The sequence below is a fragment of the Panthera tigris genome, chromosome B3, assembly GCF_018350195.1.
Source record: "Panthera tigris isolate Pti1 chromosome B3, P.tigris_Pti1_mat1.1, whole genome shotgun sequence".
Taxonomy (NCBI): domain Eukaryota; kingdom Metazoa; phylum Chordata; class Mammalia; order Carnivora; family Felidae; genus Panthera; species Panthera tigris.
The window spans coordinates 70815846-70840163 of record NC_056665.1 but is presented as its reverse complement, the minus strand read 5'-3'; the positions used below and the strand labels follow the sequence as shown (position 1 = coordinate 70840163).

Sequence of the window (24318 nt, the reverse complement as noted above, 5' to 3'; positions counted from 1 at the left end):
CACTGTGAGCCAGAGTTGTGATGTGCCTGACCTCAAGGAGGAAGAGAGCTCATCCTCTGTCTGTATGCTTTTCTTTTTTTTCAAGTTTTTATTTAAATTCTAGTTAGTTAACATATAGTATAATATTGGTTTCAGGAGTAGAATTTAGTGATTCATCACTTACATATAACACCCAGTGCTCATCACAAGTGCCCTCCTGAGTACCCAAAACCCATTAGTCCATCCATCACCCACCTCCCTCCATCAACCCTCAGTTTGTTCTCTATGATTAAGAGAGTCTCTTGTGGTTTGTTTGCCTCTCTTTTTCCTCCTTCCCCTATGTTCATCTGTTTTGTTTCTTAAATTCCACATATGAATGAAATAATATGGTATCTGTCTTTCTCTCTCTGTCTAGCACTGCACACCTCAGGTGGACTTGATCTTACATACCCATCCCAGAAATAGATGAGCGACACATGCAAGCAACATGTATAATGTAAAATTTTCTACCACACAAAAAGTGAAAAGAAACAGTGAAATTAATTTTAATGACCCATTAGTTCAATATAAAAATGTTTTAACTTGTAATCAATATAAAATTATTAACCAGATATTTTGTATTAGTTTTTTGTATACTAAATCTTGAGAATGGGGCTGAATTTCATACTTACAGTACATCTCAATATGGACCAGTCATATTTTGAGTGCCAGTAGCCACAGCTAGCTAGTGGTTACCATAATGGACAGTGCTCTTCTGTGGCTTCTTATGTTCTCCTTTGTAATGAGAGTGGGTGTGGATGGGGTGGATTATGGTTAGTAGATTGGGAGCTTTCAGTAAGTAACCTTAGATAAATGACTTCTTGTCTTTTCTTTATTCTGTCTCCGTTCCTCTTTGTCCTCTTCCTCTAAAGGGATATTGAACTTTAAAACATAGCTTTTAGAGAGGAAGGAGGGATAAAAACCTGGAAGCAGCAAAAGAGACAAGGAAGACTCTCTTTGTTACTAGTGGAGTGAGATCATAGCCATTTTGGGAGAAGGCAATGTACTGATGCTGTCTTCACAGCAGACAGTGTAGAAAGGTTGATGGGGAGGGAGATGAGGGTAACTTTACCAGGAGACGGTAGAGCTTTGCTGCTTCTCTTTAGTCTTGCTGATGGTGGTGTGGAGGCCAGAGGATGTGTGGTCTTACACATGGAACTCTGGGGCCTACAAAGTCTTCCAGGCAGCACACTTGGTATTGGCAAAACACGGATACATATGATAGGATCCTTGTTCTTGAGGAATTCTGACTTATGTGGGCATAGATGTGTTAATTCCAATGAAAAATGCTAAGAGAGAGGAATGCATAGTGTGCCAGAGGAACACAGAAGAGTGTTGGACTAAGTATAGGTTAGGAAAGTGTTGGTGGGAAGTGTCAAAGAAGAGTTCACAGAGAACCTGATCAATCATCTGAATCTTGAAGGACAAGCTGGAAGTTCTTTGGATAGAAGGGAAGGAGGAAGGTGAATGATGACATTACAAGCAGAAGGAGTATTGCTGAGTTTAGAATGAATGGGGGGCTCCTGAAAGGAGATGAACTTAGGGAGGCAGGAATTTAGAGACACTAAAGAGGTTGAACTTGATCCTGTAGCAGAGAAGGAAATATTTAAGAATTGAAAGCAAAAGAATGATATAATCAGACATGCATTTTTGAAAATTTGGCATCTTTGTTTAGATTCTGTGTCACTGAGTGCCACAGTATAGCTCCATCTTTCATCAAACATAGTGTAAGCAATCCAATTAACTTTAAGGAGAAGATGAATTCAAATTAATGGTATTGACTCAATCTTTTGAGAATTTCACAATTCCTCTTGAAAACATAGCTGACATCTCAGAGTCTTACAGTCAAGGTGGGAAATCTCTGTTTTATATTAACATTGTCAGAGTTTAAGGTTAGTAGTTTGAAGTTGCAGTTGGGAAGGTGTTCAATTAAAATCATATTTCATTCCTAATTGAACATGCCCAAATGGAAATTCTGAGCCTTTCTTTCACCATAGACTCTAAACAGTGGAAAGATCTCTGGGCTTTGACCACATATTTGACTTGCCATCTGAGAACCATTTAAAAAGGAAGGATAACAATGATAATAACAACAGCAACTCCTTTACCTTACCTCAAGCCCTATGTTTTGTAGCATATTTCCATGGAGGCTTTTTGCTCTTGCATATTGAAGTTATGACAAAGTCTGTGTTAAGTGTTTTACAGCTGTTATGAGCCAGCAGAAACTACTCTTTAAAAATTTTTTAAAAAAATGTTTATTTATGAGAAAGAGAGGGAGAGAGAGATTGCGAGCTGGGGAGGGGCAGAGAGAGAGGGAGACACAGAACCTGAAGCAGGCTCCAGGCTCTGAGCTGTCAGCACAGAGCCCAACGCAGGGCTTGAACTCACAAACTGTGAGATCATGACCTGAGAGCCGAAGTCAGATGCTCAACCAACTGAGCCACCCAGGCGCCCTGAAACTACTCTTTGTAAAGAGGTTAAAAAGCTATGTTCTAGAATATGGGAACCTATTTTAAGAGATTAGAATATAACAATTCTTGGGGTGCCTGTGTGGCTCAGTTGGTTAAGTGTCCGACTTCGGCTCAGGTTATGACGTCACTGTTCATGGGTTCAAGCCCTGCATTGGGCTCTGTGCTGACAGCTCAGAGCCTGGAGCCTGCTTCAGATTCTGTGTCTCCCTCTTTCTCTGCTCCTCCCCTGCTTGCACTCTTTCTCTCTCAAAACTAAATTCTGAAATATAAAAAAAAATTTAAAAAAATTCTCCAACAAATGTATGATGTGTAAGATTTGTGAGAGTTCTAAGAGTAATAACCTGGTTTAGTAACAGATCTAGTGAGTTCTGAAGAATCTTACATCCCTCGTATGTGCTATTAAAATAGCAAGAGAGCTAGGTTGGTTTTATAATGGTGTGTGGGCAGTTAATACAGTTCCCCAGGTTTTTGTTTAGTGTGGCGATTAGCTTTGTGTTCTTGAGGATGTACATAGTAGGTTTGAAGGGTAGACATTGGGTCACCTTGGATGAAAAAAGTCTTAAGGATATGTTCCATATTCGTTCAGTTGATATTGACATACATCATCATAATGGAGCTATAAAATAGTGTTGCTATATTCATTTATAATGCCCAGTTTGCAGAACTAGGCCAGCAGCACAGTATGAAAAGCTAGGTCTTGCTGCTAAGGACAGAGAGAAAAGTAATAGTGCTGAAGAAAGCTCTGAAATGTCTTTGGAGGGAAATGTGGCTACATTGACCTAAATCTAAAATGCTCTCACTTTATGACTCACAATTTTTATTTCTCAGAATTTATCCTTCATAAACATTGTTTTTTAATTTGTGCCATTTTAGAATTAGAAAATTGAAGGGAATAAGCCCACAAATATATACATTTTAATATAGTCAACCACAGATTGTTTTCATATATTTATCAAAAAGTAAATATTTAATTCAATTAGTCACATTATTCTCCAAACAACCTTATTTTTTAGTGGATCAAATATGAAAAGTTTTGGGGCACCTGTGTGGCTCAGTTGGTTAAGTGTCCAGCTCTTGATTTTGGTTCAGGTCACGATCTTACCATTGTGAAATCAAGCCCTGCATGGAGCTCTGCACTGTCAGCGTTCATATTCTCTCTCTCTGTCTCTGTCATGCTCTCTCTCAAAATAAATTAAACTTAAAAAATTGTAAAAACAAATATGAAACATATTCACTGGTTACTTAAAATCCAGATGGGTGTTCCTGATTGACAGATGATTGTTTTTCAAATGATGATTCTGGAATTCAAGGTATTTTCCATCCTTGTCTTCATCATCTTCAAAACTTAGCTTCCTAGGTCAACATACTTAATTATATCCAAGATCATCAAGGATGATGTCTGGATAAAGCTTCAAGTGTTACACATCAATTTTAATTACATTCTACTAACTAGAACTCAGTTACATGAGCATACATACCTCCAAGGGAGCCTTAAAAAATATATTATTGACTTGAAGAAGAGGAAATGAATTTGTCTGTCAGTGTTTTAACTTCTTAGTTGACCAACATCCATCCTATGTGATCTACATGTAGGGATAAGCAGTTTGAAAAGTATGGAGATGCTGTAGATGTTTAATAGGCTCATTAAGGATATAGTGGACAGGATCTTTAAACTGTCATTTAGACAACAGGAATGGGAGACTCTAGGTCTAACAAAGCTTGAAAGTAATGACATGAAAGCATCTGATGTCAAGCAAATTTTTTAGCTAAGAAGTAATTTATTAAGGGGGTGCCTAGGTGGCTCAGTTGGTTAAGCATTTGACTCTTGATTTCTGCCTGGATCATGATCTCACAGTTCCTAAATTCAAGCCCTGCATTGGGCTCTGCACTGACAGCATGGAGCCTGCTTGGGATTCTCTGTCACTCCCGGCCCCTCTCCTGCTCATACATGCTCTCTTGCACTCTGGCTCTCAAAAATAAACAAAAATTTAAAAAAAAGTAGTTTCTTAAGGCTAGGAGAGGAAACTCTGGAAGGAATAATACTATGTTAGCTTGGAATATGTGTGTATATGTGCATACGTGTGTGTATTTGTGAGTGCACCTATGAATGTGTGCACATTCATGTAGTTTTCATCCTCGATATGATAATCACTGAGGGTGAAACATGCTCAAGTCTGTATGATGCACGTTAATTGCCTCCATTGCTCCTGGGGTTGAGGTCTCCAGAGACAGGCTTCAGAGTCTAGAAAGGATAAGTAATGGGGAATGGAAAGATTTGTGGCTTGTTTTATTCTCTGAGTAAAACCTGAAAGGGATCTTTGTAAAGAAAGGAACCAAAAAGCGTCCTACCAAGGAGCTGACATCTCCGACTTCTGGGCTGCACTGGGATAAGTAGGTCTGGGCACATGGAACAATAACTTCTTTCCTGTGTCTCAATGTCCATTTTGTTTTATCTATTGATAGGAAAATGGAGCAAAATTTTCATGATTATTTTCCTTTGCAAACACCATTCCTCTTATACAAACCATATTAGACATGGGATTAAAGAAATGTTTTCATTAAATTATCATTCTGTCTTTGCAGGTCACCTTCAAAAGAACTGTTCTTTGAGGGTAGAAGGTTTTTCTAAGTTTCTAGTTTCTTTTTCTTTTCTTTTTATATGGAAATAGTTCATTTTTCTACTTTTTAAAAAAATGTTTCAAGTTTTTATTTAAATTCTAGTTAGTTAACATATGGTATAATATTGGTTTTAGGAGTAGAATTTAGTGATTCATCACTTACATATAACATCCAGTGCTCATCACAAGGGCCCTCCTCAGTACCCGTCACCCATTTAGCCCATCCCCCACCCACCTCCCTCCACCAACCCTTAGTCTGTTCTCTATCATTAAGAGTTTCTTATAGTTTGCCTCTCTCTCTATTTTTTTCTTTCCCCTCTATTCATCTGTTGAAAAGGACTGTATTCTTAGCCAACAGGAAAAGGGATCAATTTTTCTTTAAAACACTGGCAACAATTTAGATGCCTCTCTTGTTTACTGTTCTCTTTCACATGAGTGACAACATAGCAGATCAACACCCATTATGTGTGGCTTGTAGGAGAGGAAAACTTTGTAAGTGGAAGCTAATTTATTTAATGAGGTATAATACTCAGATTCAAAGGAGTCAAAAGAAAACAGGGGACTGGGGAATGAAGTGGACTCAGAGAGAGACCCAAAGGCGAGGAAAGGCAAGGAAAGGAACACTTGTCTTCAGCATGTTGATGTGTGGGAACAGAAGGAGCCAGGATGTTCAGAGTGGCTCTCTCCTGTGAGGCATCCCAGGTGAGAGAACAATCAGAAGAGATCTAAAGAGTATTACTGTGGCAAATGGAACGTGAGGTCTCTTTTCTGTGTCTTCTCAGTTCCTGAGGAACATTTCATTACCTGTACTGATTTTAAAGCCTAGGAGGTTAGGTGTCTACCATTGCATGTCTCTTGAATCCATTCCTGGTATCTTTTTGCTTATACATTACCCTAAGTCAGGCTCTTCAGGCTTTTTCTTTGGGCTACTGAAACTGCTTTCTAATAGTTTACTTACTGCAAATTCATTACCCTCTAATTGTCTTGCAAATGTAGCTTCCATAAACCTTTGATCCTTGTGTTCTTGTACTAGTCTAGCTCCAATTGTTTTCCATTGACTAGCAAATGAAGCCTGAATTAGACTGGCAGTGAGTGAGTCCTCTGCCAAGTGGCCCAATCTGTGAAAATTGTATCCCACTGTTCCTTAACAAGTACTCTAATTTTCACTCTTTTGGGCTTTTCTCTAAACACAACGTCTTATAGCCAAATCTTTTCACATTATCATTAGTATATGCTATTAATGTTCTGCCTCCGTCACTGACCTTTTGCTAAAGCCTTTCCTTATTTTTTCCAACTGAGTATAATCATGTCTTGTGACGAGAAAATATTTTGTTCTGATTTGTCATATGCTGTTACAGTGTCAGTGGCAGCACCATGATATAGGTGGAGGGATGTATGGGGCTCCCTATGAATTTCCCACAAATAAACATAGTCTAAGTAAAAACAATTTCCTTTCTATGCAAATGTGATTCCAAGGTCAATCTCCTCAGATCTCTTCCAATTAGATTTAAGCTCCTAAACTCCTTTTATGTAGAAATTCTGGAGCCATGAATGTATTGTTTGAAGTTGCTTTAAACAAAATATATTTGACATAAGTTACAAAAGAGCAGGGACTCTGCATTTTTATTCATCACTTTTTTGCTATCTCCCAGAACAGTGCCTGGCAATAATATGTACATAATAAATGTTTATTGAATAAATGAGAGAGGGAAGGAGATGAAAAGGAAAGAACTCACCCTTCCAAAGGGAAGTTAGTAATATCACAAGCCTGAATTGAGGAAAACAAGCATGTATCTCTTCACCAGGACAAAGAAAGAAGAAAAATAGTGTTAATATTTCTTTGGTTCTTACAGTCTTCTGTCACTTCCACAGGTCACACTAATAAGGACTGTGGAGACTACTAACATCTCTGGGTCTGTGAGTGAGTTCATCCTCCTGGGCTTCCCATGCCGCAGGGAGATCCAGATCCTCCTCTTTGTCATCTTCTCCCTCATCTACCTTCTGACTCTCATGGGGAACACATCCATCATCTGTGCCGTGTGGTCAAGCCGGAAACTCCACACACCCATGTACATCCTCCTGGCCAGCTTCTCCTTCCTGGAGATCTGCTATGTCAGTTCTGATGTGCCCAAAATGTTGGCCAACATCATCTCCCAGACTAAGAGTATCTCCTATGCTGGCTGCCTGCTCCAGTTCTACTTCTTTTCGATGTGTGCCGCTGAGGGCTTATTTCTGTCAGTGATGTCTTTTGATTGATTACTTGCCATTTATAGACCTTTCCGCTATCCTACCATAATGACCCACCACCTATGCACTCAGTTAGTGGTCTTCTGCTGGGTAGGGGCTTTCTCTGGTTACTGACTCCTTTGACTCTAATATCTCAGGTGCCTTTCTGCGGTCCAAACACCACTGACCATTTTCTCTGTGATCTTGCACTTTTGCTGGCATTGTCCTGTGCTCCAGTATGTGAAATTACTCAAATCTGTGGTATCAATAGCTCTCTCATCATCTTTCTCACTTTCCTGTACATGGCACTTACTTCTGTGTCTTGAGTGTGGTGTTATAGGTGCCCCCAGGCTCAGGAAGGCATAAGGCTTTCTTTACTTGTGCCTCCCACCTTGCTGTGATGTGTCTGTTCTATGGTTCAGTCATGGTGATGTACATTAGCCCAGGTTCTGGGGACTATCCTGGGATGCAGAAATTTGTGACCTTGTTCTATGCTTTTGCAACCCCACTCTTTAATCCCTTGATTTACAACTTCTGGAACAAAGATATGAAAGAGACACTCAAGAAAATTCTGAATGTGTTATTATGGGAAATCTCTAAAGGATTCAAAAGTTGAATTTAGTATACGGCAAGTCTAGGAGGATGGAAGGTAACAAAAATGAGATTATGGTTTTTTCCCTTCATTTTATTTTATTTTCATATATTGGGAGGATGATTTTTAAAAATTCACTAGAGTCATGATTTAAGTCTTAGGAAGTTATTATTCTTATGTTGCAGTTACCTTAGATACAGTTAGTTTGAAATACAACTTGGTAAGATTTTCATGTATTCCTCTATAATTGAGTTTTTTAGTTTCTTTTGGTTTTAATTAAATACTACTTGATGTCTTTCAACATTTTCAAATTCTGCTTTCATCAGAGCCAGTTGTTCTTTTCAGAGAATAACGAATGTTGAATGTATTGCAATCACACACATAATTAACCAGTTTTTTTAAAAAAAACCCTCAATATTGGGGACAATTTTAAACTTTCTTAAAAAAAAAAAGGTTTCATTAATTTTTGGGAGAGCGCAAGTGTGGGAGGGGAAGAGAGAGAGAGAGAGTGACAGAGGATCTGAAGCAGGCTCTGCACTGACAGCACTGAGCCCAATGTGGGGCTTGATCTCATGAACCATGAGATCATGACCTGAGCTGAAGTCAGATGCTCAACCAACTGAGCCACCTAGGTGCCCCTCAGGAACAGTTTTAAAGCACTACTTTTACATATTCCATAATTCTAAGTATAGTTTTGGGCACCAACAAGCATCCTCAGTAAGATTATAATGACTTGCTTGACTCCCACATTTTGCCAGTGCTTTCATTTTAGGAGGTAGGTCTAATGGATATATATTTTTTTCAGGAAAGTCCACTCCTAATTCAAATGTCTGATCCTAAATTTGATAACCTCCTTTTAAATTAGCCCTAGCTATACTTATTTGTCAATGGCTCCACTGATCTATAACCTGAACCTAAAATCTTAACCTTCATAAATCCCTTACCTTTTCATTCCCAATCTTAATGTCATTAAGTTCTGTGGCATCTTCCCTGTGATCCTTTGTTGTCCTCCTTCATTTTTGTCTAGGTTCTAGCACTCCATACCTTTATAGGCATAACTTAAACTTCTTTTCCATCAGTCCTTACGCTTATCTCCTTTCTACTTATACAAACTTTGGAGACAAATCCCAAATTCTTCTGTTTTGTTTTGTTTGGTGGTTTTATGTCATCATAAATTTGTTCAAACCAGAAGAATATACAACACCAAGAGTGAACCCTAATGTAGACTGTGGACACTGGGTGATGATTCTATGTCAATGTATGTTCATCAGTTGTAACAAATATACCACTCTGGTGGGGGGTGTTGATAACGGGGGAGGTTATGTATGTGCACAGTTAGGGGGCATATGGGAAATCACTGTGAATCTCAAACAACTCTAAAAAATAAAATTTCAAATAAACAAATATATATAAATAAATATATATACATACACATATATAGTTACATTTATATACTGCTCTGCGTCTGATCTGTGACATCTAACTTATCGTCCTCATTCTGCTACTTGTTACTCAGTTATAAGATGGCACTAAACATCCAGGTTTTTCCCCATTCTGGGGTGGAGGAGCTTGAAACAGCAGCTTCTAGTTCCCAGAAAGCAGAAGCCCCCTCAGAAACCCCCAGTCTAATTCTCATTGGCCAGAATTATGTCACATGACCAAACTAGCTGCAAGGAAGCTGAAAAAGCAAACGTTTTTAGCTGGACTCATTGCTACTCTGAACAAAGTCAGTCTTCTTTTAGTTACGGAAAAGGGCGATGAACTTTGGGTGGGTGACAGTAGTCCCTGGCACAAGACGGATCTGGAGAGCTTCTCTAATCACTTTAGACTTCATGAAACTCAACAACTGATAACACTGACCTTTGACAAGTATGAAAAAGCTAAGGCAGATGAGCATACAAACTTTCCAGAAGCCGCTATGTTTATAAATCTGACTGGAGGCAAATAAGACAGAACTGTTGACTAACCACTTGAAATCACTTTTTGTTGATCATAATAAATGATATTTTTGTAAACAATTGGTGCAACCAAATTTGAATAGTAATGAGTTTTTCTGACGACAATCATAATAATATTGAGCAAATAGCATTTGGCAATGAAAGGGCACTTTTGAGTTCCATGGTGAGGAAAACAATTCAAAAGACTAAAGAGAAAAAGAATGTTTTGAGTTGTAGTTTTCTGTGAATCTAATCTTTCAAATGGCATCTTTAATTTAACCATCTTCCCTCAAGGAATATATAAATAATAGTTTTCAGTCTGTTCATTAGAAGGAGATTAAATTACAGAGACCACAGATGCTGTCAGCCTACCAAGAGGAAATGAATCACCCCACCAGTCATTCATCTTGGGGCTTTGTGAGATGTGTCCTTAGAAATGGAATGAAATAGGATAGGATAGAAATGCATTATTTGTGATACGGGTGTTATTTTTTAAAGAAATTTCTGTTTCAGTTGTATATGTATGTATGTAATGGGCACAATGTAAAATAAATTTATTTCTGTGGATTGTGTTCAGAAAAGTTTGAAAAACCATTGTCTTAGCAGTTTCAGAACTCCTAAAAGCAGCCATTGGCATAGGTCGCCAAAAGGAAATCCTGGCCCTAAAAACAGTACAAGAACTCACAACAAGAAAAGAGCCCAAGAAAATTAAAGTCAAATATGGAGTAATGAGCCTTCAGACCTGTGGAGTGCATAGAAAACAGCATGAATAGTAATAATAGATGACTGTTTGTAAAAAGGGTGGCAAATCTTTACCCTGTTACAACAATCTTAATGCATGGTGAGTTGGAGAAGATGTGACACTTGAGAAAAGGAACAGAAATCAAGTGTCACCAAAGCAGAGAACAACACCAGTGTGAAAGGAATTCAGAAAAGTATGAAGACTGATTCTGAGCAGCTACCTATGAGAGGTGCCACCCTAGAGAGAAAGGGTCAGCAGTTAGATGAGATTATGCTAGCAAAAGTCACACGTGATTAGTTGTGTGTAGATTGTTTAGTTTGTGTGTAATTCAACTTGTCCTCAAACTAGAACCTTAGTAAATATGTGTCCCAGTACTCCTGTTTGACTCACTTTCCCTAATTAATGTAGTATAATCTTTGTTTTACAATCTGAGCTTACAATTGTTTTACTAATAACTTGCCCATTTTCAGGCACCAGCCATGCTCTCCTTAAAAAACGTTTCTTGTCCACTATACCTCACCATAATATTCTTTTCTTAAAGCAATTAAAAACATTTTTTTAAACATTTATTCATTTGTGAGAAACATGTATTCATTTTTTAAAACATTTATTCATTTTTTAAACATTTATTCGTTTGTGAGAAACAGTATGAGCAGGGTAGGGGCAGAGAAAGGAGACACAGAATTGAAGCAGGCTCCAGGCTCTGAGCTGTCAGCATAGAGCCTGATGTGGGACTCTAACCCACAAACTATAAGATCATGACCTGAGCTGAAGTCAGATGCTTAACCAACTGAGCCACCCAGGGGCCCAATATTCTTTTCTAAATTCATAGCGTTTTTGAGGTTTGTTGAATATTTACTTGTAATCAGACTGCCTTTTATGTATCTGTTGCAATATCATTTGTGTTACTTTTTTAAAAATTTTTAATCTTTATTTATTTTTGAGAGTGAGAGTGAAAGAATGCAAATGGAGGGAGGAACAGGGAAAGACAGGGAGACACAGAATCCAAGGCAGGCTCCAGGCTCTGAGCTGTCTGCCGAGAGCCCGACACAGGGCTTGAACTCACAAACCGAAAGATCATGACCTGAGCCGAAGTCAGAGGCTTAACTGACTGAGCCACCCAGGCACCCCTCATTTGTGTTACTTTTTACTTTCCTATCAGTTACATTGTAAGTTTCCTGGAAGCAGGGAATATAAGTTATACTATCTTTTCACTGTTCCAGAATGACTTCTTTAATAGTAGGAACTCAAATAATTGTTTATTTCATTTACAGGTTCATTCAACAAACATTTATTGAGTTGCAACAGTGTGTTAGCCATTTCTCCGGGAATTGAGGGTAGAGTATGATATCTAGCTCTCATGAGGTTCATATTCTAGTATGAGGAGACAGAAATAAAGATAGAGAAATAAATATATACAATACAATATGTATATTTTTAATTAATTAATTTCAGTTCTCTATAGTTAAGAGTCTTTTGTGGTTTGCATCCCTCTCCCTCTTTTACCCTTCCCTTATGTTCATCTGTTTTGTTTCTTAAATTCCACATGAGTGAAATCATATGGTATTTGTCTTTCTCTGACTGATTTATTTTGCTTAGCATAATATACTCTAGTTCCATCCATGTCATTGCAAATGGCAAGATTTCACTCTTTTTGATGGCTGATTAATATTTCTATATCTATATCATCTATATCTATATCTATATCTATATCTATATCTATATCTATATCATCATCTATATCTGTATCATCTATATCTATATCTATCTCACATCCTCTTTATCCATTCATCAGTCCATAGACATTTGGGCTCTTTCCATAATTTGGCTATTGTTGATAATGCTGCTATAAACATTGCAGTGCATGTGACCCTCTGAATCTGTAGTTTTGTATCCTTTGGGTAAACACCTAGTAGTGCGATTGCTGGGTCATAGGGTAATTATATTTTTAACTTTTTGAGGAAGCTCCATACTGTTTTCCAGAGTGGCTGTAAGAACTGGTCACATTTCAGCTGGTCCGTAGTCCCATGTGGGTAATGGTTATTGTGTTCGATAGTGCAGGTATAGAGAAGTCTGAGGACTGAATATAGAGCTTAAAAATGTTGAGGTTAATCAAATAACTGAATTGTCTTTATTTTTCGGAATATAGTTTCTTTGCCTAGAGGGAACAAGCATACTCCTGTGTCACAGGTTTTCTTAATTTCAATCTGGATCTGGTGGCAGAAGAACCTCCTGAGTTCACTGTGTCATGGATGTAGTGGGCTCACACATCCATGAACTGCCTCCTGAGAATGGGTCTTTCCTGAAGAATTGCATCTTCAGCCTCATTGTCCTAATGTGTCCCAGACCAATAGTTAGAAGCCCTTTCAGAAGCTGGATGAAATTTCCTCTCAGACATTGCTTTTTAGATGAGTATAGGGGGTGGGTGTAAGAGCCAGTCAGTTGTAGAGCAATTTTTAAGTATAATCCAAGTTACATAGTCATTCAAAACCAAGAAATTATATTTCAATATATAAATGCACAGAAAAAGGTCTAGAAGCATACCCAACAAACTGAACACATTGCTACAGAGACAGGTGTGTGTGTGTGTGTGTGTGTGTGTGTGTGTGTGTAAGTATGGAGATATGAGGATTTTCATTATTTTGTACTATTTGGCTTTTATAATGAAAATTTATTCATTGTAAAATGTATTGCATAATTGAAAAGTAAATAGAGAAAGTAGAATATTATTCATCTCTGTGTAGTTAAGCCCGGGTTATTGAAAGATATACGAATATAACATTTAGACCAAAACAAAAAATATTTAATTTTAAATATTTTATTTTAAAATATTAATCTCTTTTTTAGACTCTGTGAAAACCCAGATATAAAGATCTCAGTTATTTGGTTAATTGTGGTCCATTTATCCCCCAGGCAAAAAGTTTTTGGCTTAAGGTGAAGGAGTCAAGTGAAGAATCTTCCTTATTCACTCTTTACCAATTCTAAGGAAGGTGAGTAGGCAGCACTAAATCTCACGGAAGCTAATGGAGTCTTTCCTACATGGTGGATGATGTTTTTTTCCCTTTAGTTGAACTTGTTTCTCAGGACTGCAGATAATCCAGCCATAACTTAAAAGTATCAGACTGTATTCTAACAGCACTCATCATGAGATAGACAAGCCCTCAACTACCCATAGGGAAATTTATTTCCCCTTTTTCATCCTGCTTCTACTTCACTGCTATTATATAGATGGATCATTTAGTTACGTCCTACCCTGTGTAACTTCTAGAGGGATATGGCTCAGGGATATCTTGGGGAGTCCAAATAAATGGATTATTATAGTTAGTATTTTTGTTTGTTTGTTTTGGCTCCCTGGTATCTCAATCCTTTTTTATGGGTGGGAGAATCACAATATTAGCAGGCATGGAGCTTATCTCTGCATAAGTGTATTTTTTTTTTATTGCCAGATATTAGTTCTCTTAGCCTCTCTTGGAGCTACAGTACAGGGATGTACTTTTGGTTCCACCAAACAGATACAGCTAAACCAGATTTTGATTCAGGAGCTAGTGATGCAAGAAGCAGAAGTAGGGTGGGGGGAAGCAATGTTGAAATATTAGCATTAAAATCAGCAATGAAGCAGGTAGCCCAGTGATTGCAGGAAGGACAGAATGGCAATGGTTGAAATAGTGGCATCTGGTAGCACATGGCCGCAGGTGTGGCTCTAGTGATGGTGATTGTTCATCAGACCAGTTCTGCAGGGTAGTTTGTACACTGGTCTTTGAATCTGAGCCTCAACTCTGGTTCTTCAGCTTTCATTTGATTCTGTGAGATTCCTGATACCCCATCAATAAATCTTTCCCACTGTCATGCTTAATCAGCCAGAGTTAGTTTCTGTTGTATGCAAGTAAGGACCCTGTTATAATTACATAAATGTAGCGTTACCTCAGGTAGGTGCAGTCCCAGTAATCAGACAAAGAGACACTAACCTTTCAGTACTGTAGGTTGTCTTGAATTTTCCCTTGGTGGTCTAGGAAGCTTCATCACTCAGCATATTTTGTTACAGAAAATATCCCCAAAGCCAAAATAACTTGAAAGAAGACTTTAAAATATCTATTTTTGCATGAAAAACTAAATTGAGGTCTGGTCTGGGTTGGATGTTGTCAGCCAAACCATTTTTTTTTTCAACATTAGGCGACAACTTCACAAACTTACCCCAGAAAAAGGGAATTTTGTGCCATAGTTTAAAATATGAACATTTCCAAGGATGGGAAGATGATCAGGCCAGGTCAAAAGTTTAATATTAAGTGCTAATTGCCTGACAGTATCTTATATTTTGGCTGACAGAATTTATTCCCTGGTTTCTCATGCCTATTTTCTGTAACAGTACATGTTCTTCAACTAAAAGCTTAGAAGGTGCTGAAACCCAGGTTTGGGTAAGGAATACTTCATGATTTGGCATATGTGAATGTATCCTTTTGTGCATTCTCTTCAAAACTGGACTAAGAAGTTTCCATAAGAAGCAACCATATCATTTCCCGTTTCCATTTGCTATGTAAACTGGACACTTTACCAACACAGATGAAAGAAAACACAGATGAAAAACAGATTTCATTGACAGATATTGGGTTATTGATCTTATAAATAAAGCAATTGAATTTTTGTTAGTGCAGTGAGTAGATGCTACATGTCATTATAGAAAAACCTGTAATTGGAAAGGAGAAAAATAGTGATACATTTGAAACACAAAAAAATAGTACTAGGATAAACGCCAAGATACAAGTAGGAAGCATAAGCGTTAGCTTTGTACTTCTCAACTTGATTACATTTGTTTTAGGGCTTCAAAAAATGACAAAACAGAGAATGATACATTGATGCATGAAAATTGTACAGAATTTTCTACAATAGACCTTTAAGACTGTGGATATTTGCTTTTGAGACAGGATGAGAATTCTTTGTGTATAACGAGTCACATTGTCATGAGAGTGAGGAATTGAACACTCAGACATGCCCAGAAGATAGTTTTTCTCCCAGTGAGAGAAATTCTATGTTTCTGAGAGAATTATACGAAAATTTATATCATTTCTCTTTATTTTTAGTAATTTCTTTTGATGGTGCTCCCAGGACTTTCTTGAGTGCATCTTTCATATCTTTGTTCCGAAGACTGTAAATCAAAGGATTAAAGAATGGGGTTGCCATGCAGTAAAACAGGGTCACAAATTTCTGTGTTCCAGGATGGCTCCTGGAACCTGGACTCACATACATCACCATGACTGATCCATAGAACAGGGAAACCACCAAGAAATGTGAGGCACATGTAGAAAAGGCTTTGTTCCTACCTGAGCCAGCTGGGACCCGAAGTACAGCACGCAAAACTAAGCTATAGGACCCTAGAATGTAGAGGAAGGTGATAAAGATGATAAGAGAACTTACAGTAGCACAAGTTAGAGTAGTTTTGGGAACTGGAGCACAGGACAGGGCTAGCAATGGTCCCAGGTCACAGAAAAAATGGTCAATGATGTTAGGGCCACAGAAGGGCACCTGGGACATGAGAACTGCAGGCATGAGTATGGATAGAAAGCCACCTACCCAGCAGAAAACCACTAATCGGGCACATAGATGGTAAGTCATGATGGTGGGGTAACGTAGAGGTCGACAGATAGCAAGGAACCGATCAAAGGACATTGCAGACAGAAAGTAGCCTTCAGCAGCACACATAGAAAAGAAAAAGTAGAACTGAAGCAGGCAGCCAGCATAGGAGATACTCTTAGTCTGGGAGATGATGTTGGCCAACATTTTGGGCACATCAGAACTGACATAGCAGATCTCCAGGAAGGAGAAGTTGGCCAGGAGGATGTACATGGGTGTGTGGAGTTTCCGGCTTGACCACACGGCACAGATGATGGATGTGTTCCCCATGAGAGTCAGAAGGTAGATGAGGGAGAAGATGACAAAGAGGAGGATCTGGATCTCCCTGCGGCATGGGAAGCCCAGGAGGATGAACTCACTCACAGACCCAGAGATATTGTTGGCTTCTGACATACTCATTCTAATCTGTGAAGGGAATGAGCAATAAGCATCATTATATGAGTCATTTGCCCTCTCTTTAAAAGTTATTTTTATTTCTTCTGACTCTTATCTACTCCTTTAATGCACTTTCATGAACAGGCTCTGTATGGTTCTTAAGTCAGTAACTCATTTCCCAGGATCTGGCTTCGCCCAGTGAGATCAGGGTTCTGGGAGAAACTTGTATGCTCCCACAGCCCCTACTCTATCAATCTCCATTTTCAGAGTATAAATTTCATTGGCCCATAGAATCCAAATTGTTTTCTCTGTTTGCACTTAAATCAATTCTTTTTTGATGTATCATTCTGTAATATATTCATATTTTTGTTGAAAAGAACATTTATTCTTGTTGAAAAGAAAATTTTGTGTAGCATTTTGGAAAATTTTAAGAAAAATCGAAGTTTAAATATAACCTGAAATTGAACCAGGTCAGTACAAAAAGAGCATCTTACTTACTTTGTTGTCAAGTAACATGGTATTGTCAGGAGATCTGTCCGGAATAGCTCTGTTGACTAAAGCAGGGTGCTGAAGACAGTGCCACAAATTCCATTTTAGCGAGTACTTATTAGTTTCTTTTAAAAAAAGTTTTAATTTTAATCCCAGTTAGTTAACATACCTATAAGCTTCTTATACCTGTATTTAACTTCTACTTGCTGAGCAACAGCTAATTTGATGCCAAAAGTACCCTAGTTGGCTTCACTCATTTATTAGGAGATTCTGGTTCTCAAATAGAAAAATAGATAGAGGCAAATAGAGGAACACCTGTCTCTTAGCTCAGATGTTTCATCATCTTTTTGCTGCATGGTGATGAATTATCCTATATAAAAAAACAATAAAAAAGAAACAAAAGCATATATTTAACTCTAAAACTGTGAGAGAAATATACCAGTGTAGAGTGTTAGTGGCAGAAGGGACCTCAGAGATTATCAAACTTAATTCTTCTTATCACAGAAACTGAAACCAGAGAGGTTAGACTAATCCAAGGTCATGTTCGCTTTTGGTGGAGGAAACAGGTCTAAAACTTAGGTGTTTGGACATTTAGTTCAGACGTTTTCCCATAAACCTTGTAATCATGGACCCTATTTTTCTCTGATGGCTGTAAAAATATATTGTGCATATATTATAACTTTCCCTCCTTTGAACCAGATTCCTATTTATAATAAAGAAGGACTTTAATAAAGCTACTCACCAAAGCTGGAAATCACTATCTTATATCCTTCATTCATCTTTGACCTGCCCTGTGTCCTAATTCTGGGAACCTTTAATGACACGAACACACTTTTGGACACTTTCTTTAAAACACATTTGACTCCTAAAATAGTAAGTATAATGACAACCACTGTCATGTATTAAATATTTATTGTGGCAGTCACTTAATGTTCATTATCTCATTAAATTCTACTCTTCTTTCAAAAATCTCTAGTTCTAGAGCCTTAAAACAAACAAACAAACAAAGAGACAGACAAGCACTTCCACATTTCTAAATGTAGCATTGAATTTTATTTCCCTTTGAGTATGTCAATTCTAAAACCCAACTTATTTTTTCTACATGGCTGTCAGCTATGTATATATTAGCTGTTTCCTTATTGTTTTTGATTCAATTTATTCACGTGCAACTTGGTTATATCAAATTTACACTTGTGAATATGGAAGGTTAACCTCAGGAAAGCTGTGTTAGGAACTGAGGCCATATACCATAAGAAAAGATTATGTATATATTTCTCATAGTCTTTCTATATAGTTGACTTCAGGTATGTTAGCTAAGATAGTGAGCAGGTATCTTGAGAACAGCAGTTTCCATTAAATACCAAAGGGTGACCAAATATGAGAAGATTATTGTGTTCCTTCAGAGAGCAAACATGCCCTACAGACAGACTGGTGAGCTGAAATTGGGAAAGCTATAAACCATAAATCCAAGATTGTGGGCTCATTGAAGGAGGCTTTGGGCTGGAAACTCAGTGATTGTAAGGAAGGATAAGATGCTTTAGCCCAGAACTAGACAACCTAAATTTTCTATAATTTAACTAAAGTACATAGTGCTCCCACACTCTTTTCTGTGGCCATAGTTTTACTTACACAGTGGAACTGACAATGGTGGGTAAGACTGCATGTGAACGGGGCAAAGAAAATGGTAAGAACAAGAGTGTAAGGAAAGTATGTTTTGGGGTGGTTTTATTTGAATGAGAAACATTCCTTTCACTTTTGGTTAGATTTATTTAAGGAAAGTGTAAGGATCCCTCGGGAAGAAGTCTTCAATATTTTGAGGGTGGATCTTAAATGAACAAACGGTTGTTAAAGAGGGAAGAAGAAAACATCCAGACAGAAGCAGATTTTCTTTCAAATTCTTATCTGTAATAAAACTTGGGAGTGTTGTGAGTTCTCTCCCTTCCTTTCTCAATTCAGGAGCAGACTTCTTGGTCTTTGAGAATCCCTCTGTTCCTGCCTCACTGTTCTAAGTCCTTCTCTCCCTGCCTGGGGGTCACTGTGGGTTCTACCTGCAACCACATGTTGATCTTTCCTTTCACTGCAGATAGAGGAGTTCTTAAGTCTTTTTTTGTAATGTTTATTTATTTTGAGAGAGAGAGAGAGAGAGAGAGAGAGAGATGAGTCACAGAGAGAGAGGGAGACACAGAACCTAAAGCAGGCTCAAGGCTCTGAACTGTCAGCACAAAGCCCAATATGGGGCTAGAACTCACAAATGGCGAGATCATGACCTGAGCTGAAGTTGGACACTTAACCCACTGAGCCACACAGGCCCCAAAGGAGTTCTTAAATCTTAATAATACTTAATGAAAATCAATACCCATTACTTACAAATATTTTATGTCCTCTGAAGTGATATGAGACCCACTGCCTTCCCTCATCTTTTATCTGGAAGATAATGCAAAGCAGAAGTGTCAGCTCAGGTTTTCCTGATGAGATTTTTAAACAAATATATTCTGGATAGACATTTGAGGTGCCCTGCAAGGAAGAATGAAGGCTTTGTTAAAAAACATTATGTATTATTTTACATACTTTCTCTAAAATATAAGACATATTCATAGATTAAAAGTACAAAAGAAAATTCAAAGCCCTTTTTTCTGTAGCAATATTACAATTTTTTTCTGTAGCAATATTTTCAGTAGCAGTTGAGGGGCTCCCACCTGTGCCCTCTTTGAGGGTCTAGGTGTGCAGGATTTTGGATTCCTGGTGGCTCTCTCTCACAGTTTGAGCCTCACAAAGGATTCTCTTTGACTGTTACACAAAAAGGAATAGAGTGTCAGGGAACTCTCCATTCGTTTTATTATGCATCCCTTTCTGGCCACATATTGTCCCTGGAGGCCACCCCTCAGGAGCAGCAGGGACAATCACAGTGCATCAATCAACCCCCAAGTGTGTTTTACTTCCAGTCATGAACTCAAAGGCGAAAGGGCCTCCCTGAATCCATTGGTGAGACTGTCACCTAATAATGGCCCCTCTGCTCTGCTGCTTACCTTACACCTCCAGACTGGTTCTGGATTTTAAAAACCAGCCTCATTGGATGTCACCAATTGCTTCAAAGCTCCTGGAGTTCCCTTTCCTTCACATGTGCATTTAAGTTCACTTTAACAAATCCCCAAATCCTGAGTATCTCCCCAATTGTCCACTAAGAGAAATTTCCCCACCAATCTTCATCACTCCGTGTAGTGTTGTTTGAATTGGTTTCTACTCCCCCTGCAGCCCCCTGGCAGCCAAAACTGACACCTGCTGGAACTATCCAGTGGCTTTCAGGCTTTGAGAGTAGAAAAACCTGGTTTCATTTAACATTTAGAGCCTCTCTCACAGCGTGCCTCAACCCCAAGGATTCTATGTCTCTTTATATTTTAAAATTATCTTCCTCCAATGGATATAAATACTATTTCTAGATTTATATCATGCTTGGATGATAGCTTTTAGTACCTGCTATGTGCTGATTACTGTGTCAACAGATTTCACGTGTATTATCTGATATATAATACTCATAAATTTTTTTGAAGATAGTCTTACCAGTTAAAATGATTAAATAGAAGCATACAGAGAGTAAGAGTTTATATTTGGCTATAATTCAACTTGGTTTATTTACTTCCCACAAATAAAAGTCTTGTAGTGAAAAATTATATTTAATCTGCCTATAGCTTCAACCTGTCTATTCTTTCTTGGTCATTGTTCTATTAACATTATTATTATTTTCTGCTTCCTTTATTTTTAAAATATTTTTACTTCAACACTAACTTGATCAGGTTGTTTAGAAGCTGCTGTCTATGGTTTTACTTGCTGCTTACCTTGGTACAAAAATTTTCATTGAAAAATGAGTGCCCATTGTGAACAAAGATTTATTCAAAGTAGTCATTTCCCACAGAGAGCTTTTAGGGTAATAAGGTACTTTGGCAAAAGTTTCAGCAAAGAACCCTGCACAAGGGGAAAACTTTATATCCATTTCATTCTTTGCTGCTTAAACAGATACATAGTAGTCTTACACTGACAGTGAGGTACATTTGACTTCTTGGGCATGGTTCATAGGAAGGTGGGAGTCAGACCTGTTTCAGATGTCACCTTCTTCTATCAGACACTTACTCATGTTAGGCTCCTTTCCTCTTCTCTAAGTTTTAGTCATTTTAGCACACAGGTATGAAGTGGCAGGAACCAGCCAGAATGTCTCTAATCCAAGCTGAGAAAGCAAGAGTGGAAACAGCCTACTCACTCTGTTCACTGTCCAACAGTTCCTGCAGAAAGTAACTTGGGACAAATATTTCTGAGTAACATTAACTGCTGGCCCTAATTCCTCTTTTTTCTTCTGGTGCTAATTAAGGATACTCTAATTTTTCCATTTTGGAAGTACGATTGATGTTTCTGGAAGTTTTCAACCCACTAATGCTTTCGTATTGCACTTGGACACTCCTTTTTAACCTCCTTAACTTCTGCCCTCAATGACTTGCTTTTGAAAATGTATTGAGTCTTTGTCACTTTGATGATGGAGGTCTAAATTCTTTGGTACAATCTTTATTTTTAATTTATTTTTATTCTTTCTGTTTGTGTATATGCAATAGGTATTTATTAAAGAACTAATGAGATAAAGGAAAAAAAAGAAGAGAGAAATGTTTTATTAACACAAGAGGCCAGCCTGACCCACAATCAGTTCATTATACCAGCATACCGATCTGAGAAATTTTTTCTTTTTTTTCCCTACAAGATTTCATTTAACATATAGTGTAGTATTGGTTTCAGGAGTAGAATTTAGTGATCCCTCCAATTTAACATATCGTGTAGTATTGGTTTCAGGAGGAATTTAGTGATTGATCCCCTATATACAACACCCAGGGCTCATCACAACTGCTCTTCTTAATGTCCATCACCCGTTTAGCCCATGTCCCCACCCACTTCCCCTCCAGCAACCCTCAGTTTGTTCTCTATCTTTAAGAGTCTCTTATGGTTTGCCTCCTTCTCTGTCTCTATCTTGTTTTATTTTTCTGTGTCTTCCCCTATGTTCATCTGTTTTATTTCTTAAATTCCACATGAGTGAAATCATATGGTATTTGTCTTTCTCTGACTGACTTATTTTGCTTAGCATAATACACTCTAGTTCTATCCACATCATTGTAAATGGCCAGATTTTATTGTTTTGGTGGCTGAGTAATATTCCATAGTATATGCATACCACTTCTTCTTTATCCATTCATCAGTTGATGAACAGTTGTGCTCTTTCCATAATTTGGCTACTGTTGATAATGCAGCTATAAACATTGGGGTGCATATGCCCCTTTGAATCAGTATTTTTGAATCCTCTGGAAAATACCTAGTAGTGCATTTGCTGGGACATTGGGTAGTTCCATCTTTAACTTTCTGAGGCACCTCTACACTGTTTTCCAGTGTGGCTGCATCAGTTTTCCTTCCCACCAACAATGTAGGAAGGTTCCCCTTTCTCCACATCCTCCCCACATTTTTGTTTCTTGAGTTATTCATTTTATCCATTCTGACAGGTGTGAGGTGGTATCTCACTGTGGTTTTGATTTGTATTTTCTGATGATGAATGATTTTGAGCATCTTTTCATGTGTTTGTTGGCCATTTGCATGTCTTCTTTGGAGAAGTGTCTATTCATGTCTTCTGCCAGTTTCTTAACTGGATTATTTATTTTTTGCATGTTCAGTTTGATAAGTTCCTTATAGATTTTCGATACTAACCCTTTACCCAATGTATCATTTGCACATATCTTCATCCATTCCATAGGCTGCCTTTTAGTTTTGTCGATTGTTTCCTTCACTGTGCAGAAGATTTTTATCTTGATGAAGTCCCAATAGTTCATATTTGTTTTTATTTCCCTTGCCTCTGGAGATGTGTCTAATAAGAAGTTGCTACAGACAAGGTCAGGAGGCTGCTGCCTGTGTTCTCCTCTAGATCTTGATGATTTATGCCTCATAATTAGGTGTCTCACCAATTTTGAATTTATTTTGTGTATGGTGTAAGAAAGTGGTCCAGTTTCATTCTTCTGCATGTTGCTTTCCAGTTTTCCCAACACCATTTGTTGAAGAGACTTTTTTTTTTCCATTGGATATGCTTTCCTGCTTTGTCAAAGATTAGTTGGCTATATAGTTGTGGGTCCACTTCTGTGTTCTCTATTCTATTCCATTGATGTATGTGTCTGTTTTTGTGCCAATACCATACTATCTGGATGATTACAGCTTTGTAATACAGCTTGAAGTCCAGAATTGTGACACCTCCAACTTTGCTTTCGGTTTTCAACATTACTTTGGCCTTTTGGGGTCTTTTCTGGTTCCACACAAATTTTAGAACTGTTTGTTCTAGCTGTGCAAAAATGCTGGTGGTGTTTTGATACGGATTACATTGAATATGCAGATTGCTTTGGGTGGTATAGACATTTCAACAATATTTGTTCTTCCAGTCCAGGAGCATGGAATATTTTTTCATTTCCCTGTGTCTTTTTCAATTTGTTTCGTAAGTGTTCTAGAGTTTACAGAGTATAGATCTTTTACCTCTTTTGTTAGGTTTATTCATAAGTATCTTATGGATTTTGTGCAATTGTAAATAGGATCGATTCTTTGATTACTTTTCTACTGCTTCATTATTGGTGTGTAGAAATGCAAGATATTTCTGTATGTTGTTTATGTATTCTGCGATTTTACTCAACTCATGTATCTGCTCCAGCAATATACTGGTGGAGTCTCCTAGATTTTCCATGAAGAGTATCATGTCATCTGAGAAGAGTGAAAGTTTGACTTCTTCCTTGCCAACTGTATGCCTTTTATTTCTTTTTGTTGTGTGATTGTGAGGCTAGGACTTCCAGTACTATGTTGAACAACAGTGGTGTCATGTTCCTGACCTTAGGAGAAAAGCTCTCAGTTTTTCCCCATTGAGAATGGTATTAGCTGTGGGTCTTTCATATATGGATTTTATGATGTTGAGGTGTCCCACTTTCTTGAGGGTTTTTATCAAGAAAGGATGCTGTATTTTGTAAATGCTTTTTTTGCATCTATTGAGAGGATCACATGGTTCTTATCCACCAAACATGTGGTGTATCATGTTGATTGATTTGTGAATATTGAACCACTCTGACAATTGGTATGTAATTCTCCTTCTTAGGGGTTCTTTGTCTGTTTTTGGAATCAAGGTAATGTTGTCCTCATAGATGAATTTGGAAGTTTTCCTTCCATTTCTATT

The 24318-nt window shown here is 37.8% G+C and overlaps 1 protein-coding gene and 1 pseudogene across 1 annotated transcript; one reads left to right on the top strand and one right to left on the bottom strand.

Moving 5' to 3' along the window:
* Nucleotides 1-5773: 5773 nt before the first annotated feature.
* Nucleotides 5774-7949, top strand: LOC102951016 (annotated as a pseudogene).
* A 7710-nt stretch (nt 7950-15659) lies between these two features.
* On the bottom strand, nt 15660-16628 carry LOC102951307 (olfactory receptor 11G2-like). The gene has a single exon (XM_007091410.2). The coding sequence runs from the start codon at nt 16626-16628 to the stop codon at nt 15660-15662; it is 969 nt and encodes a 322-aa protein (XP_007091472.2).
* Between the last annotated feature and the right edge of the window lie 7690 nt (nt 16629-24318).